Here is a 20,650-nt window from a genome sequence, read left to right as displayed (position 1 = left end):
CCCAATTTATTACTTCTGTTTGGAAAGTCCATGGGTCAGGTAGCACTGGGGTTTCCTATGGGAGCTCCGATTCCCTTGTGGTATCCCAACAAATCTCTAGGCATTATCATCATCATCTCAACGGGAGTTCGTGAGTATTGTATAGATCAGCCTCCCATGGCGCATCTGGGCAACGATCAGGGTTGCCAAACGTTTCTGGATTTTAATGGTGTGTCCTTTGTCCTAAATTGAATTATATTTGTCCCGTAATAACAAAAAGAATGGGGGAGGGGGAGAAAATGCAATTCTTTGCTCATTTCTGTAAGATTGCACTGCTCCGCCGATTCAGTAGAATGCGTTTGAGTCTAAAGAAAGCAGAAAATAGCACAACTGGCTTCTTGTAACGAGAATCCAAGACCCCGCATACAGTAGGGCTTTATGTCACAAACACGTTCACGTCTGTGTGTTTCTGAGAAAGTAAACATTACTCAACGCCTTGAAAACGGCGCATATAGAGAGAGAATCTGGCAACAACTTTGTCGGTAAATTCTACGTAACTGGCTTCATATGGGTGAATGCCGATCAATCCAGTATATGCAATTTCGAAAGAAAAAGAGAGGGGGAGAAAGGGGCAAGTTTTTGGAAGATCACTTGATAAATTTGTCCATAACTTACACGCAACATACTTAAAAGATAGCAATCATTCTTTTAATACTCATTCATTCATTCATAGTCTTCTGTCCAAGGCCATGTCTTTTACTGCAAACCCAGCATTCTCCAGTCTTTTAATACAATAAGGTTTAAAACCAATAAGTTAGACTAACCAAAAAGGAAAAATCTATTCTCTGTCATTCAAAAGTGAATCAATATATGGTGATCCTAAATAAATAACTTAATTCTAATTATTGTGTTGAGAAGGTAGCTTCATAACTTCTTTGAAACAACTGTCAGCGGAAATATAAAGAATTTATTTTAAATATTGGTCATTGATAGATACAGCCAAACAGTATCTTTCTTTCAGTGCTGTAATCGCATTGCTAATAGTGGATTGTTTCTTCATGCTTTAAATCTAATTTAAACTTGAAAATGTTTTTGAAAAATTGAAGGGCACTTCAGCAGGGTGAGCCTCTCGACCCCTCTAGCCTATGCCACTGCCTGCCATACACGGGAGTACTATATGTACAGAATCTCTGAGTATTTATGTCAGAATTTTATGTCTGAACTAGAACTCTGTAGTGATTTGATCAAAATAAGGGTAAACTTGGAAACAAATTCTCGAATTCCAAAAAGAATTCCATATTTTAATGTTCCAATTCTCTTAGCTCTAAACAATTCAAACTAGAAGCTGTTCCATCAATATCCAGCACGTCTGTTCATTTACACAGGAAATTTCAGTAAGAAGGAAACTTGTAGGCTACCTTTTAAAGGGCTAAGAGGAATTTTTCACTCGGGAGGAAATTAAACACAGAATATGGGAAATGCTTGCTATTATGCGGTTGAGAAGCTTTTGTCATCCAGTCTGCTCTCAAAAAAGATGAAAGTTAGAATTTATTAAAAATAGTTATATTACTGGTATTCTGTATGGTTGTGAAACTTGGACTCTCACTTTGAGAGAGGAATAGAAGCTAAGGTTCTTTGAGAATAAGGTGCTCAGAATAAATATTTGGGGCTAAGAGAGATGAAGTTACAGGAGAATGGAGAAAGTAACACAATGCATAACTGCCAGCAGGGATGTCGCTAGGGGGGTGCGAAATGGTGCGCAAGCACCCCATAAAAAATCGGAGCACCCCTTTCCGCACCCCAAAGGGCAATTTATTAAAAAAGTACTAGACATAAGTTATTTTGAAGAACAAAAACAAACAATTTCTTGGATGTGAAAAAACTACGTCCCTTAATATATCGTTATAGATATGCTGACCAATAATAATAATAATAATAATAATAATAATAATAATAATAATACATAGTAATATTAATAAACAGATGTATAGTATGCGCGCAAGTGCACGAGAGAACATTTTGGATTTTTTATGTACCACATTTTTACAACTTGCTCCCCATTTTTAAATCTCGTACCCCATCCGCACCCCCCTTGTCCTGATCCTGGCGACGTCACTGACTGCAAGCATTGTATTCTTCACCTGACATAATTAGGAACATTAAATCCAGACGTTTGAGATAGGCAGGGCATGTAGCATGTATGGCCAAATCCAGAAATACATATAGAGTGCTAGTTAGGAGGCTACAGGAGAAAAAGACCTTTGGGGCTAATATTAAAATGGATTTGAGGGAGGTGGGATATGGTGGTAGAGACTGGAATAATCTTGCTCAGGATAGGAACCGATGGAGGGCTTATGTGAGGGTGGCAATGAACCTCCGGATTTTCTAAAAGCCATTTGTAAGTAAGAGAAATGTTTAGAACAGAAGTAATAAACACTCTCCACATTATACCTTTTTTTTCCCTCTTGTACGGAGGAGGGACCCGAAGGCTTGCACTGCAGCCTGAGGCTTATTGTGCTTACCACTTCTATTCTGTGAACGATTCAGGGGCGTATATTGCAGATGTTCAAGGTGTGCGCTGGACACCCTGTAAATTCGGTAATCTCATTTTTTTATTTTAAGTTGTTTTATATACCTAATGCAACAATAATTTTAATTTATCACAATTTAAATGCGTGGTAATCTCATTGGAAATTGACGTATAAAGTTCAAGACTAATTTTAATTCATTACCATTAAAATATTTTAAATGCTTGCAGGTTGAATGTGCACACCATCCCCAGAACGGCTTTCATTTTATAACATACGCTCTGCCTGACGAAGTGGGATGAGTTCTGGTCTGGTTGTCCTGTCCGTACAAAAGAACATCCCCTGCTGAGAGTTACTGCTATAATTCTCTGCGCGCGCAAGGTGGCTTGGTGGGGATACTCGCTTCTCTCAAGCTCGCAGATCGTCCTGTATACAGGCAGCTCAACTTGTCAATAGCGTTACAAAATATTGTGTTTGACGTGTGTGTTTACTGTTTGTGTGAGTGAATTTACTGTGTTTAGGTTTTACTAGGGTTCATAGCTGTGTGCCAGCGCAGGTGAACAATTTAAATTACTTATTTAATGATAATAGCACTTGGAAATGTACACTGTAAAAGATCTTTTGCAAAAGCCATTCTCTTCTCGTCCACTAGGAGAGAAATTACATATAGTGAATAAGAGTAGACCTACCCCGCCACTTCCGAATTTAGTGCAACAATATAAAACAAAAAGCGAACAATACACTAGACATTTTTCTATTTCACAATATGAAATTGTAGAATAGTTAGCGGGTTATGGAACTTCAAACAGGTTATTTTGCTGGCCATGGTTATTGTTTGATCATAAATAATGCAATTTTGAATAACGTTATTTGTAGTTGCCTCCTTTCTCCGGCATTTGTAGGGCAGTCATTGAAACAAGGTGATTAATTTTTAAGAAGTTGTGGTGCGAGTACTTTGAATAATATTTAAATGTCATTTTCTTTTAATTTTATGTCATTTTTCCTTTAGTTTAAGGGCATTTTAATGATCATTTTAAGTAGATTTTTAGGTAATCAACATCCGCCCCATAGTTATTATTTATAAATAATACTAAATGATATATTAAAAATGGCAGTTAATGTTGACCCGATATTTCACTTAGGCCTATAATAATTGTGCGAGATAGACCAACTATACTGGGTGTTCATTTCAAAGTGTGTCATGACGTCACTGTTGTTGGGTCACCGATTTGAAGCGAGTTTCAGCTTAAATGTTAGAGAAGTTGCCTATTATTTAAGGCGTTCTTCAATCTGAACTTGAGAACGTGTACGGTATAACTTGAACGTCGTAGCAACAGATGGCGGTCTGTATGGTCTGTGTGCTACCATAACCTCTTTCGAACTGTGTTTTGCGCCGGCAAGTCGTACGCAGGGTATTTGTTATCATCGGTTGCGTACGGTAACATTCCACAACACAAATCAAATGCTCCGTGTCCATGTTGACCGTCGAAGTTAATGTAAACAAATACGTAAGTAATCGTCTTAACCCTCTCCCCATATCCCGACAGTACGTATTTCCAAACAGTTCACATTCCTGCCACTACTGGCGTTACCGTACGTATCGGCACGTACTCTTCAGAATGAACGCCGTACTTGCTAGCCAACTTCTCTGCCTCTTAGATTATACACCTGAGCTGCGGAAGTGTAGGAAGATTGAATTCTCTAGGCTCATCAGCTAGCCACATGAAGGCATACAGCGAGCCAAGACACATTTTGAACTGAACACCCAGTATATTTTTAACAGAACACCCAAACTTCAGGTTCAGCATACGCCACTGGAACGATTGGGTAGCCGAACGGATGCGCTCTTGTACAAATAAAGCACACCACACAGTTAACTTAACCTGGGCTATTGTATGGATGACGATATGTGAATAATTAATGATGGTGAAATGAGTCCGAGACCCAACGCCGAAAGTTACCCAGCAATTCTGCTTCATTTGGTTGAGGGAAAACTCCGGAAAAAATCCCAACCAGGTAACTTTCTTCAATCAGGATTTGAACCCAGGCCCGCTCGTTTCATGGACAGACATGCTAATTATTACTCCACAGTGGTGGACATATTCATACCTTACTAAAGTGACCAAATATTTATGCTTGTAAATTAAATTATGAGGTACCGGTATATTAAACAGGTGTATTTTTTCTGGCAATGAATTGTGGGATCTACTTGAATACCCGAAATGGTCTAGCCAACCTTTCATAGGCATCGTCTTTTTCTACGTTTAAAGCTTAATATCTGTGTAGATTATTAGGACTTATTATCAGTAGCGTACCGTTAGGGGGATTTTAGGGTTAAATATTCTCCGAGCAAAGCGAAAAGAGGAAAGAAATAATGTTTAAATTTATCTACATCACATATAATTTCAATGTGATATGCGTGTTCTTTCTATATTTTGTCCAGTTATTGCTTTAAGGGTATGTGTACGTGAACGACCACAAATATTATCAGAAAATGCAGGCTCTAAATTTCTAAAATTTTATAAGGAAATGAACTCACAATTGGACAACAATTACAAGGTACCACAACAAGACTTATTAGAACTTAAATATCTGATAAAAGTATTAAAAAAGGTTACTAATAATATTTTTTACAATTCACTTTTTACTTTAAATTAAATTTTCCAAAATTTCAAAATTTTTACACATTATTTCATAACCCCACAACCATTACAGACAGAATTCTGAAATTTTGTACACTGATTTAACATGCATTTATGCAAAAGATAGACTACAATAATGTCCATATCTTTGAAAATAGAAAAATTAAGTCACGAAACATTATGTAAATTTTAATATATTTTATATAGGACAAATAAAAAATTAATTGTATTGACATAAAAAACTCTACACGTCTGAGAGTAGTCTACTTTTCAGAAATAAGTGTTTATTACATGCAGGAAAAATAATAAAGCTGCCAGAGACCATAACAATGTTACGGTTACCAAATGATGTAACTGCAGAATTTTTTTTTTTCATACTTTGATAAAACTGGTTTGAAAAATATTATTAGTAACCTTTTTTATACTTTTATCAGATATTTAAGTTGTAATAAGTCTTGTTGTGGTACCTTGCAATTTTTGTCCAATTGTGTGTTCATTTTCTTATAAAATTTTTTAAATTTAGAGCTTGCATTTTCTGATAATATTTGTGGTCATTCACGTACACATACCCTTAAGATTAACACAAACTTATGTGTCATATATCTTAGCCATTGGTACTTAGGCTAATACCGTATTTATAGGATATGTATAATATTCCGTTATTGCTATTGTTTCAGTAATTTACTTTGACATACATTTCAACAGCCTTTAACCTTATGTAATGTGTGCGAAAAAAATAAATAATCTTTTATTCAAGCTTCAGTTTTGCAACTTTACACTTAATATAGACAACTGCTTTGTTATATTTGTCTATCAGCTGTAGAGATGTATGTGTGCAGTTTGAGAATAGGTTTCGGTCCACCATTATGGAGTAATGGTCAGCATGCCTGACCATGAAACGAATGGGCCCAGCTTCAAATCCTGGTTGGGACAAGTTATCTGGTTGAGATTTTTTCCGGAATTTTTCCCTCAACCCATTGAGAGCAAATGCTGGTAACTTTCAGCGTTGGACCCTGGATTCATATCTCCGGTATTATCACTTTCATCTCATTCAGATGCTGGATAACCATAGCAGTTGATAAAGCGTCTAAAATAACCAATTACAAAAATAATAGGTTTCATTCATTAACAGTTTCTTTGATATATTTTACATTACACAAGTACATTACGAAAAGTTAAATTTTGGCAGTTGTAAGAATGTATTTCCTTGCTTATATATTGGTTCATTTGTGTAACACTATTTCAGTCGGAATCTTTTATTTCTACTGAAGGGATGTATTATTATTATTATTATATTCAGACTTTGCAGTTTCCTTCTCAGAATCAAATGCGATGTCACATTTAAAGTTCAGTTCTTAGTGTGAAGTTATACATAATTTCTAGCTTCAAAAACATGAGTATATGTGTACTATACAAGTTGTGTCTTTCTTATTTGGCAACTTGTGTACAACATCCTCATTTCGAATTAGAATGTTTACGGAGTTTTGGAGTTTGAGGGAATCTTAATGTGAAAGTCTTTGGCAAAAGCAGTGGCATGAGCAGGATTTCTTTTGAGGAGTGTGGATTTAGATCATATTTCTGTATGTAATTATGAAATTACATATTTCTTGATGCACTTGAAGCCAAACCAAAACTTTCAACTTCTTACAATGGCATTGTTTCCCAACTACATTTCACTCTTGTGTTTTATTAACATGATTTATAATGGAGAAGATTAATGCTTGAAAAATGAGAAAAAAAAATAAATAAAAAATTGTATTTTCATGAATTGATCTGTAAGCTGCCACCGCCACAGCCCTGCGGTATATATTGACTACACCCCAACTCTGGCTACTGGCAACAGGCATCTATAATGAACACCGATCAAAATACCCCTCATTTCTCGTGAAAAACAACTGAATAGACTACAGTGGACTTCATGTTGTCGGCAAACAGCTAGATACATTAAGAAGATTGATCTTGATCTGTAAGCCGCGTTCGGATTTTTATTCCTTGCATTATTTTAAATGGAGCATCGCTCACTTAACCATATCGCCTCTGTTCACATGACTGGATTCCAATCAGAATTCTTGCCAGAGAATTCTAAACGAATTTCCGTATGGTTCAAGACCGAAATATAGAATGTCATGGCAAATTATATCGGTTGCAAGGCCTCCAATCGCGGTAATATCACAGTCTAATAGTCACGAAGCTTGAGTTGTTGAGGGTACTAGGAACAATAGACTGTGCCAGTACTATTTCGCATTGTCTGTGATGAGGCGATAGTAGCGATCATAGTGGTTAGCAACTATCTATGGATGCATATTCCCTATGTATTGAGCTTCGCGACTGCATAAAAGCAATGAAATATACAGAAAGAACATATGAGATGAGATTGGGAAAATACTAAATTAACCAGGTATGTCCTTTATAGTTTGTTACAGAGCTATTCATTTTATTTCCAGGTTCAGTTCAGAACACCACAATGAAATAATGTGCTCTAGCGGTAAATTACAACACTATTTGATTATTCATTCGGAAATGCGGACAATGAGCGATACTATAATAAAAATCTGAAAGAAACAAACGATTTTTTTCTAGCGAGTGCCTAAATATCAAATTTAAATCTTCTTCCGTAAGTGAACGTGTACATGTTCTTTCAAATTATTCGAGCGTCGCATATGAAGGGCTTCTCTCCAGAGTAAATGATAACGCGTTCTTTCAAACATCTGTGCTATCTGAAACCCTTACCACAGTTTCAGCACTCGAAAGACTTATCCTGTGCAAATGAGCATCTGACCAGGGCTTGATTTAGGCAGGAGTGACTCTGCTCAGGGCCTCATGATTCTGGGAGCCTCAAAATCCAGGAACAAGCTTTTTTTTTCAATGAATTATGCAAATGGAATAGACAACAAATCTGCCAACTGAAAATCAGAATTAAGGAAATAAGTAATTACCTAATTATTTATTATGTTATAAAACGTATAAAAAATCAATTTATTGTTTTAAGTTTAGTCATAAGTTGATTGGAGGTTTAACTTGTAAAAAGTTTACTACCATGTACAGTTAATTCAAATTGTAACAGCAGGTCTATTTAAATAATTTAATCATAAATTCAGCAGCCAAAGTTAACAACATTGTCAGTTTTCATTGTATTAAGTGTTACACCAAGTGCCTAGTGCTTGTGTTGTTTGCAGCTTATCTAATTTCTGTTGGTATAGAACCATTTATCGGTGTGTAGTGGTAGTGTTAAAGTTTTTTTTTTTTTTAGGAATGTACATAATTAAAAATGGAATTCCCAAGCAAATTTGAGTTAGTAGCCATTAAAAGAAAATGGAAAGCTATTGAATTTTAACAACAGTAAAAACAACGCTGATCATTGAGCAAGTATGCTCGTTCATATGTTATTAGTAGTAACTCCTTTACTCACAGAGACCTCCAGTTTTAAAAAGTTAAGAATGTTTTAACACAGACTAATGAAGATTTTGGCATACAGAGACAACTGCCACAGCTACTAAATTGTGGAGAGCCAAGATATTTTTTTTGTATAGGCCTAAGCCATAATTTACGAAAAATGAACATTCCTTCTAAACTTCTGAATTACTGTACTAGAGGAAACAAGGTATAGTACCAGCACTACAACCAATGCACTCAGCTTTGACCTGTTTTGTGGCCACACATAATCACCGATACCTTATGGGACCACTTTATTTTTAATTATTCTCCTCAAAATAGAGAATTAATAAAAACCTCCGTGAAATAAATCCATGGTGAAAGGAGATAGGTAACAGAATTTAAATAAAAGAAGATAGGCCTAGTTATCATATATGAGAAGGTACCTCATAAAGATAATTAAGCTCCGGGCATCTGAAATTGTAAATCAGGTCCTGCATGTGACCTTTCAAATTACTTGGGTTTGTAAAGTCTTATCACAAACATCACATTTAAGGGGCTCTCCTCAATGTGAAGGAGTATATGAAATGTCAATTCTTCTTCCTTTACAAACTTTGCAGGAAATTATACAGTATTAAGAATGATCTTGCTTGTGTACACTCATATGATAAATGATATCATTCGTCTCAAACTTCTGGCCACAAATATGACAATTGAAGTGTCTCTGCTTTGAATGACTGAGCCTATGAAGTTTCACATATGCTGCGGTCTTGAAACGTTTCTTACAAATATCGCATTTGAAAGGCTTACTGACTTTGTGCGTTGATACATGAAGTCGCAGATGATCATTTCGTGCAAAGCCCTTCTCACATATTTCGCATTTGAAAGGCTTCTCTCCTGTGTGAGTCATTTCGTGACATCGAAGATGACCAAGTCGTTTGAAGTTCTTAGAGCATATTTTGCATTTGAAAAGCTTATCTCCGCTGTGAATTGATGAATGTTCCCCAAGCTGATTTAGACTGGCAAACCGCTTCTTACAAATATTGCATTGGAAAGGTTTGTCACACGAGTCAATTGATGTATGTTGTCGAAGTTCAGAAAGTTGTGCAAAAATTTTATCACAAATTTTGCACTTGAAAGGGTTATCACCTGTATGGATTGATATGTGATTTCTAAGAAGTTGCTTATGTTTAAAATTTTCGTCACAAATGTCGCATTTGAAACACCTATTAGCAGTGTGGGTTGATTCGTGTGTTTGAAGATTATCAAGACGCCCGAAACTTTTCCCACAAACTTTGCATTTGAAAGGCTTATCATCGGTGTGAGTTGATATGTGCCGACGAAGATGATCAAGCCGTGCAAAATTCTTCTCACAGATGTCGCATTTGAAAGGCTTTTTTCCTGAGTGAGTGCGTTCATGTTGTTTCAGAAGCTTCTGGGAAGTAAATTCTTTGCCACAAAATTCACAAATGTTATGTTGGAAAGGTTTATCACAAGAGTGTTGCTGAAGGTCAGGAAGTTGTGCAAAAACTTTATCACAGATTCTGCACTTGAAAGGGTTAGCACCTGTATGGATTGACTTATGAGTTGCAAGATGATGCCTATGTTTAAACTTTTTGTCACAAATGTCGCATTTGAAAGGCACAGCATTATGGATTGATTCGTGTGTTTTAAGGTTATCAAGTCGTGCGAAACTTTTTTCACAAATTTTGCACTTGAAAGGCTTATAATCTGTGTGAATTGCTGTGTGTCGACGAAGATGATCAAACCGTGTAAAACTCTTCTTACAGATGTCGCATTTGAAAGGCTTTTGTCCTGAGTGAATATGTTCATGTTGTTCCCGAAGTTTCTGTGAAGTAAAGCTTTTGCCACAAAGCTCGCACTGCAAGCTCTTCTGGACTGATGGGTTATCTCCTATTTCAGAATCCTGATTAGTTTTTTCTGAGTTTATTACCATACTAGTGTGTTGTGCAGATTCCTCACATGCATTAATTTTCGGGCTTCTTACGTCTGGCTTGCAGTGTGGTTCCATTGTCCTGTAGTCACAAAAATCAAAGTTCATATCACATGCGACACAATTATGCATGTATGTATGTATGTATGTACGTATGCATGTATGTACTGTGTGTATGTGCATGTATGTTGGTTAGTATCTTATGTTGAGCAGTTCACGATGTCAGTCGCTCTCTTGCACTCCAATATTTAGCAAGAATATTAAAAAAAAAATTGAATAAAGTTGGACAGTAAAGATGATCTTGATCCATATCTTCATTAAGATTACAGACATGGCATATAGGAAGTTCTGCAATATCAATTCTGTATAAACGTTTTATCAAGTTTCGTTTTCTAGGCTCGAGACAGTTCTCCGTTATTCTAATTGATATAATGCTGCAGTTTGTTTACGGCGATCATTGCCGGGTGCGCACTGCTGGCGATTGTCACCTGGAGTTGCTAGCAGTTAAAATGAATGAGCACGGTTTTTTTACAGCAATGATCCCCAACATAGATCATTGGACGCGACGCAGATTGCTGAAGGTTGCTTCTGAAGCAAATTCAGAATGCACATCGCCACTCAGTCCCCTAACTGCCCATTGTGCAATTCAAATCAAGAAATGGATTCGGAACACCTTAAAATCTGTGCTTCAGTGGCTGACCATGACAATATCTTTGAAAAATATTGGGGTAAAAGAGGTCAAATGACTTTATTGTCTGGCATTAGAAAACGACAACAACATACATGTTCAATAATCGATATAGAGAAGGCCATGTAAAAATATTGAATCGAGTTATGGCAGCAAAACAAATGACAATTCACAGCGATGTATGCTGATAAAGAAACCACTTCCTGACGATCATCGCCAGCATTTATATTTGCCAGTGATGTGTGTCTGGCGATGATCACTGTAAACAAATCGCAGCTTAAGAATTCTCATGCTTCGATCCTTGGAGAAAGGTCACACCCGACAATTCAAATAGGAGACTATTTCACCTCCGAATACTTTCACATTCCAAGAAACCATCATATCTGGAATATTATGAAAACAAAAAAGTTTACTGTTTATTGATGGACACCATATATTTGGTGGTTAATCACCCTTATTTATTTGTAGCATTTCCTCTACACATCATGGAACGGTTATACCACTGTGATTAAATTCCTAGAACCTTGTGTGTTTATAATAGGTTGCATCATGTGAAGGTGAAAATGAAAATTGGTTAGGAGAGATTGTAGATGGAATGCACTTCACTACTCTTTTGTAAAATACGTGTGTGTGTCTGTGTGTGTGTTTTTGAAAGGGGGGTCACTATGACCCAGCACTGTGACGTAATAGATTTCGCTTATCCTCCAGTGAAACACATTCCCAACCCACACCAGCCGACTATACTACGGTCTCCTGAGTATCCAATTTTCGAGCAGGCAAACTCACTCAACCCTACACCAGGCTCCTCCATGCACTGTCAGCCAGCGATACGTAATGCTATGTAATGATAATGAAATGGAGATCAAATGAAATTACGTTGATACCCAGTATGGGGAAATGGAAGAACTCCAAGAAAAACAAGTTTGGCCAGGACTCGAATCTGAACCCAGATACAAAGTTCCTTCTAATATTAAGAAAGTATATCTGATGATATCGATGTATTACCATGCAAATGTGGCATGCAGTCAATTGATTAATGCAAATGTTAGAGATTTGATAAAAATTAGTACCGGTAAGAACTTTACTCTGAAACAATACGAAATCCTCGAAAACTAGTAAACAACATTATGGATATTACCGTATTGGTCCTTCTGCACTTGGTATCGTTTACATATTCTTGCTAATATTTTTATTGCAATGAACTACACTCACAGTTTTTACTCGTATTATATTTACTTATTTCACGTTCCAGATATTCTTAATTTTCACTGAGAAATTGTACATTCATAAGCTTTCCCCAGTGTCATTGTTCAAATTAACTGAACACTAATAGTACATTATGCAACGAGCCTATAATGATAGTAATTGAGACGCGAGTATGTTTCATACGAGCGTCTTAATTACCATTATAGGCAAGTTTCATACAACTTTTTATGCTCGACCATATTTCTAACTTGAAATTATTCAGAAGTATTCACTTTTATTTGTATCTGACAGAAGATCGGACGTGACCTTGTTCATAGCTCTTAAATTGTGAGATGTGCGCAGACGCGAAAGTATTGATTTTTTCCGAGGAACAATAATGTCATTGACCTTGATGTAATGTAACATGAACTAATTTTGATTTAATCTGGAAATTGATTTAGAATTGAAAAACGAGATGACAAATTGAATTTATTTGAATATTATTTACAATTAACGCTAATTATTATAATAACAGAACATAACCTCCTGCGACAGTATTGATTTCCAGCCTCCGTGACATTTCCCTCGTTATCTTTCGATTGCATATCCGAGAATAATCGAAAACCTAAACTTCAATGAATAGGTGTACTTTAATGACATGCATTAAAGGACTGCTACCAGGTGTATAATTACTACATTTCGGCATGGTCGAGCATAAAATAAATTACGAAATCCTTTTACAATTCCCTTTCCATTAACAATAAGTTGTGGCCATCTTAAGCTATTACAATGCCTGCATAATGTTTCATTTGCAACATCCACAAATATGACCACATTACATCTTCCCTTGAAACACTCCACGGACCGAAGATATATCCATTCACTAATTTTCCTATATCGCATCATCAACACTTCTTTGCCTAACTATCTTTCAGTGCATTTTAATTTCTTGTCATATCACAGCCTAAGCACTGTTCTAAAAATGACCCTTTATCTATGCCTAGCCATAAAACAGCTTCCAACATTAGTGATCTATTTTATTTTCTTGATTTTAATCAGTTTATCCTTACCTGTCTGAGATGTCTGCTACTGGATCTTTTCCTACCAACTGCGCATACCATGACTCTTCCTGAAGAAGAAAATGTAATTATGAAACAATAAATAAATTAGGAAGTACTGACACATATCAAACAGGATTAGATCATGATGTAGTTGTAGCGTTGCACAATGACAAGTCTTCTCTACGAATGTATTAAATTATTGATTTATTTTTTTATTTAATTAATATTATACTTTAACACTGTTCAAGATATTATACTGCTGTGGCACTAACAGAATAGTCCAAGAAATGCAAACAAATGGAACCACCCCTATCTCTTTATGATCTGCTTTAGGGGAACACGTACACTGCACTTACTTTCAGTATACAGTTCCAATGTCGAAGTAAATAACAACTCCCCTGAGTACAGCTGAAGCAGAATGCTGCTTCTCTACGTTAAAAAAGAGTTTAGATATTGTGCCAAAGTGATAGTACAGACTGAACGCTCTAGCAATGCTATCCATTGAACGTGACTACATTGCAAGTGTATTAATGTATATAGGAAACGAAAATGCAGATGGTTTAGCAAAGAAAGGCAGCACTGCTACTTACAGATCTATTACTAAATCTACATATTACTCTGTGAAAAGATTTATTAAATCTACATACTTAGACTTCAACAAAAAAAAATTGATAACACAATCCCAAAGGAAAAAAATGGAACTCTCTGCATCAGAATCCACGAAAATCGTCTGTAGCTGCATTTAGATTGGCAACAGGCCATGATTGTTTGGCCAAACACTGGCATAGAATTGGAATATATCAGTCCCCTAACTGTCCATTGTGCAACTCAAACCAAGAAATGGATTCGGAACGCCTAAAAATCTGTGCTTCAGTGGCTGGCCATGATAATATTTTTGAAAAATATTAGAGTGCAAGAAGTCAAATGACTTTATTGTCAAACGCCTGGCATTAGAAAACAACAACAACAACAACAACATTGCAAGTATTCCGAATTTCAATGACAGAGTAATCGAGAACTTATCACACCAAAAGCAAAAACAAATGGAGTTCATATGCTAAAGATAATGTAAGTAATACATGTTTTTCAAAATTATTATGTTCTTACTCAACATTTGTTATTCAGAAGCTTTTCATTTAATATAAATTGTGTTTATCTGACAGAATTCGAGATTTATACCAATGTCATTCCAATTCTTAAAAAACTTGCAAATTAACTTTTCTACTAAACTCCAAATTACGATTTACTTACGAGTATAGAACAGAATCCCTCTTAACCGGCACCAAAGGGACCAGGATAGTTTGGATACGAGATTTTGCCGGATAATTGAATAAGCCTAAATACATGTATATAGGCTACAAAAAAAAAGTTCGTATTTCGCCATGTGAAGTTTATTTCTCTATCACTTGCTCATAACTGAATAAATATAAAAATTGTGCGAACTTCCTTTATTAAAACACATCACACAACACACACACACATATATATATATATATATATATATATATATATTACACAATTCTAGGTTCGAATATTGACTGAAAACGAAAGTTCGTGCGAACTTCCTAATGTGGCAACATTTACGACCCAAACATAAAAACTGTGTGGATTTCCTTTATTAAAACACATCACACAACACAAATAATACAGTAATTTTTGGTTCGAATATTCACTGAAAACGAAAGTTCGTGTGAACTTCCTAATGTGGCAAAACTGATGGCCCAGACTGGCAATGTGGCAGATTTAAACTTTTTTTTTGTTTGGCTCAGCCAAAAGTGCCATTCTTTTGGTATTGCCAGTTATTTGGGTGCCGGTTACGAGGGATTTTACTGTATATAGCTGTAAATTATTTCATGCGGATCACTATTGAAACTTAATAAAAAATAGTCATTACTTTTCCAATGAAATAATAATCAGTATCCAATTTCAAAGTAAAGAAAACTGAAGAATTTCATACAAGAATTTTTCATTACTGGAAATTACAAATGGCGACTGAGCATCTACAACAGCCAAGAGTCAGCACAATGTAAAAGACACCAAAATGAATGCTCACCTCAATGTCGAACTTTAACACTGGGAATGGAATTGGATCTTCATCTTCTTCATGTTTTATACTTGATTTGAAATCACAGCTGAAGTCAGGAAGTTCTCTCTTGATCTGATCCACATTAACTTTCAAGATATTGCCTTCCTGTGTAGCAAATATGACAAATGAGAAATTTATATTTTTCCATACACGGGTTTCCACAGAAAGACTAATTATTATTATTTGTTCATCTTCGAATCACAGAAACATACAGCATATATCCACTTACCGTAAACAAAGGTTTCTGCTCTTCTCCATTTCCAGCATCAGTCTGTAAAGCCAATGGGTCATTATCAGGCTCTATTTTAATCAGATCCATGACAACTGAAAAGAAAATCTTAAATTACCGGTATGTCATTGCTTTGCAAATAACACTTCTTCCACAATACACCACAATCAGGTGCGCTTCCGAACAGGGGCAGTAGCATTTCCTCTAAGGTTAGAGCCCAGTTTAGGTGTGTATGTATTAATCGAAAATTAGGGGATAGAAAATATTGAGAATGGGACGCATGTTTATATGACTTTTTTTTTTCGATTAATACATACACACACCTAAACTGGGCTCTAACCTTAGAGGAAATGCCACTGGCCCTGTTCGGAAGCGGGCCCAAAAATTGTCCACACTTTTGGAGTAACGGTTTGCGCGTCTGACCACGAAACCAGGTTGCCTTGATTCGAATCCCGGTCGGAACAAGTTACCTGGCTGAGGTTTTTTTTTCTGGGGTTTTCCCTCAACCCAAAATGAGCAAATGCTGGGTAACAATCAGTGCTGCACCCAGACTCATTTCCCCGCCATTATCGCCTTTATTCAGTTCAGACGCTAAATAATTTGAGATTTTGATAAAGCGTGTAAAATAACCCACTAAAAAAAAGTAAAATAAAAAAAAGGCAATTCTTTACAATTGCGTTACCAAAAGCGAATATCTATCCATACCAACTAAAATTCGAACAGTAAATATGCAAGGCATACCAAAATCCTGAACTAACCAAACCTAACCTGTCACTCCTCGACCTTACGAAAACACGCTGTCTGTCCACTGGCCTATTACCTATTGATCAATCCACCCATCCACCTACATATATACGTACCTACCAAAAAGGGTTACATGCAAGGCATGCGATCACTCCTTTCTGCTGGCCACCATTCTTCCGCCATTATTCCGGTGCGGAATTGGTGTCCGCACTCCATTTTTCATATGTTTAGATATATGACTCGACTAGAAACAAAGTTATGTAAGTACATTCGTACCTTAGCGTGGTAGTGCAAGAGTACAGAAAGATTCCTGAAGCTTTTTATAAAAAAATTGTTAACTTAATAAATTACTTTCTACGGTCAAGGCAACCAGCCACTGAACGAATAGTGCACTTTTATCGCTGCCAATGTGACGCTATAAATCAATTTTCAAGACTTTTGTCACAACCATAACGCATTTAAATTTTTACTGTGTATAAATTACCACTGCATTAACACATTGAGTCATTCATAAAACACACGCTTCATTCTACAACTACCGGTACGCTAAAAATTGAAACCGCAATAACTTAAAAATTTACAAAAAAGCTACACTAGTGTTCCCTTCGTACTCCGCTCACACACCTTGCATAATAAAGGCCTACGAATCTAACAAGTTAGGTTTGGTTAGTTCAGGCTTTTGTTATGCCTTGCATATACGATCAATTGTATTTCCAAAAAAAAAAAAATCATAAATTCAACGATTTTCACTTTCGAAATCACTGGAACTACCTCAGCACTAGTTAAAAAAAAAAACAAGTTTACTTACTACACCTCTGACGTTACAGCTAACGCAAACATTTACCTGATAAGATTTCACTTATTGACAACTCTTCTAGCAAAATACTGTACCTGCTCGTGCATTATTACATTATGTAAGAATTATACTTTAAATAGGTAACTAAGTCGATGTTCCTACACTTTCAAATCTACCAGGGCCCATTGATTTGCTTCCATTGTGTCATTTGTTTTGTACTTCTACTATTAAGGTACGGTCACACGTCGCTTGTTTTGTAGCGATGCAGTACAAAAAAAACTGCGCAACTCTTGTACTGCGACGTGTGAACAAGTTTTGTACTTCTACTATTAAGGTACGGTCACACGTCGCTTGTTTTGTAGCGATGCAGTACAAAAAAAAACTGCGCAACTCTTGTACTGCGACGTGTGAACAACGGTGCAACCCGAAAAGTAGCGGCTGCCGAACCTGCTGCCCGCTACTTTTTCATGCAGCGCGCGGCTTATAGCGACGTGTAAACAGGGTTCTCAGGGTTGCAGCCGCAGCATTTTTGATACCGGTTTTGTTGAAACTTTTGCTGCGGTTGCAACCAGAGTTACCACCCAAATGTGTCAATGATACTTTTATTGTTTGGATATATTTTAATGTTAAATGTGATGAAAATAAATTATTTGTAACAGTTATTAAATACACAACACAGTCTGAGCATAATTGCTGACGATATAATTCATTTTTTAAATTTTCCGTAGCGTTGTTCCAAACAGAAGGGTTGCCAACATTGATTACGTGAATATACTGTTGGTTATCATTTAAGTATATAGGCGTTTTTAAAAGCTTTATAGTAAAAATAATGTCAATTTCTGAATACTAGATATGACAGAAAAGCAAATAATAGATAAGGAAGCTTTCGCATGAGTTTTTTAATAATGCGAACATAACCACAAAATGTATATTGAGAAGTCAACACGGAGATGGAAACATGCAGCAAGACTGCGGCTGCAAAAGTAGCGCCTTGTGTGTGAACAGACTCGCAACCTCCAGTTGCAACTTTTGCAGCACTCGGGTTGCGCAGCACGAAAAGTAGCGTGCAGCGCGCTACTTTTGGCTTACGTGTGAACACGACACGCAACTTTTGCAGCTGCAGTACAAAAGTTGCGCTGCAAAAGTAGCGACGTGAGACTGTACCTTTAGTTACAGATCGGACAGATCAATGATCTTGCAGCCATAATTCAGCTTTTCTTCATAAAAATTAACAAGTTTTACAATACCGATATCATCAAGGTTGTGACTTTGATGATAATTTTTTCTATCAGGCACTAACATTATACCCTTATCTGTACGGGCTACATGAAGATACACCAAACTCGCGCATTATTTTGTGCTCACTCCAGCTTCTAGGAAGGCACGTAAGAATTCAGTATCTCTCATTAGACGTTTTTACATTCGCAAATTTTTCTTTGAATTGTACAATCATTTTTTCCTCATCATTACTATCACTACGCGTTTTAAACACTTCATTACTGGCCTTCCTACAAGTGTATGATTTCGCACGAGAGTTTTCGCTTGGAGATAGTGGAGTGGAGTGAGAGGAGTTAAGAATCTTATTTATATTAATGATTGTTGGCTCCGCTTCTGTTTCCAGCAGTACATATTCCTCTTCACTTGATTTTTTCTCTTCATAATCTGTTTCAGTTTCTTCCACACTAGTAATTCTATATATCTTAATTCGACAGCGACAGCATATCGCATCACCTACAACTAGGTCAGGTAGTTTTTTTCGCATTTCTTCAGTCACTTTTCTGTTCCCTATTTGTCTACTACGCTTTTGAAAACCGAAAGGATTGCAACACCATAAAGTATTAAACATTCTCACAATTTTATACATTTTGAAGCACTACAATATAACACCCACTGAAACTGCAGCTGAACATTGTACAATCAATCAGCTGATATCCAGCTGCAAAGGCGCGCGATTTTCTGTTTACAGTAGATAACAAGTGATGGACACACTAATCGCTATTCGTTAGCTTGCCTTCAGTCCATGCATAGCATGGCATACAACTTTCCATTTAAACGCAAATAACCCGTATCTTTATAATTCAATAACTAGCACAGTTCGGCTCATACCGTCATGAAATTTAAATGATGGCTTTGGCTTGTGTTTATCTTGTAGAAAACAAGATATCAAATGATAAAAAGTGTTGTCTATGAAAATATAAATAATTGTCGGTATTTGTTTCAACGTCACTTTTCGCCCTTATCCTGAAATATTATTTTTAATAATCCGTTGATTTTAAATATGCACATTCCTCTTCAGAATGATGTAAATGCTTCATTTTTAGACGATATGTAACATTATTATAAATGTTAATTTTTAATACACATGACAACGCCCCCCCCCCCAAACTTCCCCCTTCACTTTAGCTAAGTTAGTGATGTTACGATTTATATACCATGTATATTATCTTTACACTGTGATTCCATAGACATAATAAAAATCAAAAGAAATCGGATACTTTGTTGACAAAAATTTGAAATTTTGTTTGGAATGACCCAGCAGTGATTCAGATCACAATAATCGGCCCAGTGATGCTAATTTTAGAGAATTTGCTTATTTTTTTAGGTTATTTTACGACGCTTTATCAACATCTTAGGTTATTTAGCGTCCGAATTAGATGAAGGTGATAATGCCGGTGAAATAAGTCCGGGTCCAAGACCGAAAGTTACCCAGCATTTGCTCATATTGGGTTGAGGGAAAACGCCGGAAAAAAACCTCAACCACATAACTTGTCCCGACCGGGAATCGAACCTGGGCCACCTGGTTTCGCGGCCAGACGCGCTAACCATTACTCCATAGGTGTGGACGAGAATTTGCTTAGTCTTTTGACGACAAAAATTATGGAAAAGTGACTAGCAACTTTTCGAGATATTTTACAAATTATCTAACAAATTTATCGAATTTCTTCCTTTACGTCAATAAATTTTCATCCTATTACGAGCTGAATTACCTCTGCTGCTCTGAGTGAGGTTCTGACTGATACGTACATCTATTACCATGCAGTGCATCTCACTTTACGATGTGTGTCAGAGGAAGAACAATAAAATTGTTGTATACATCTGATTATGTACAGCTCATGCAATTTGTCAAGACACTTGCGATGTGCAATACAGGAACAACATTTCTGTTGAGAGGGGTAGGAATAGAAGGAAAGGTCGGACGTGTCTACGGAGTTCAAGACAAAAACAAACGCATTCCCCCATAATTCGTAAGTAGACTCATCCGATCTCGTGCGCAACTCTGTAGGAAGAGTGGGGGAGTGTCTGGACATAATGCATGCGCTGTAACTAGTCAGCGATGTATGCCATGGGTGGTTAAAGAAACTGGCCACCCTACCCCATTATCTCCT

General features: G+C 36.5%; 1 protein-coding gene across 3 annotated transcripts; it reads right to left on the bottom strand.

Moving 5' to 3' along the window:
* Nucleotides 1-8,219: 8,219 nt before the first annotated feature.
* Nucleotides 8,220-19,398, bottom strand: LOC138704590 (zinc finger protein 431-like). 3 transcript variants are annotated; one of them, XM_069832650.1, is made up of 5 exons: nucleotides 18,892-19,398; nucleotides 15,725-15,819; nucleotides 15,463-15,600; nucleotides 13,419-13,477; nucleotides 8,220-10,557 (listed from the first exon to the last, which is right to left on the bottom strand). In XM_069832650.1, exons 2-5 carry the CDS (start codon nucleotides 15,812-15,814, stop codon nucleotides 9,156-9,158), a joined length of 1,689 nt encoding a protein of 562 aa, XP_069688751.1. In that variant the 5' UTR covers nucleotides 15,815-15,819; nucleotides 18,892-19,398; the 3' UTR covers nucleotides 8,220-9,155. The 3 variants fall into 3 exon arrangements, with proteins under 3 accessions (XP_069688751.1, XP_069688752.1, XP_069688750.1); XM_069832651.1 differs by having other exon boundaries at nucleotides 19,000-19,398; XM_069832649.1 differs by having other exon boundaries at nucleotides 17,360-19,397.
* Nucleotides 19,399-20,650: the final 1,252 nt, after the last annotated feature.

Source organism: Periplaneta americana, chromosome 8 (assembly GCF_040183065.1).
Source record: "Periplaneta americana isolate PAMFEO1 chromosome 8, P.americana_PAMFEO1_priV1, whole genome shotgun sequence".
Lineage (NCBI taxonomy): Eukaryota > Metazoa > Arthropoda > Insecta > Blattodea > Blattidae > Periplaneta > Periplaneta americana.
Note: the sequence above shows the minus strand (reverse complement) of the source record. Positions and strands in the feature narration are given on the sequence as shown.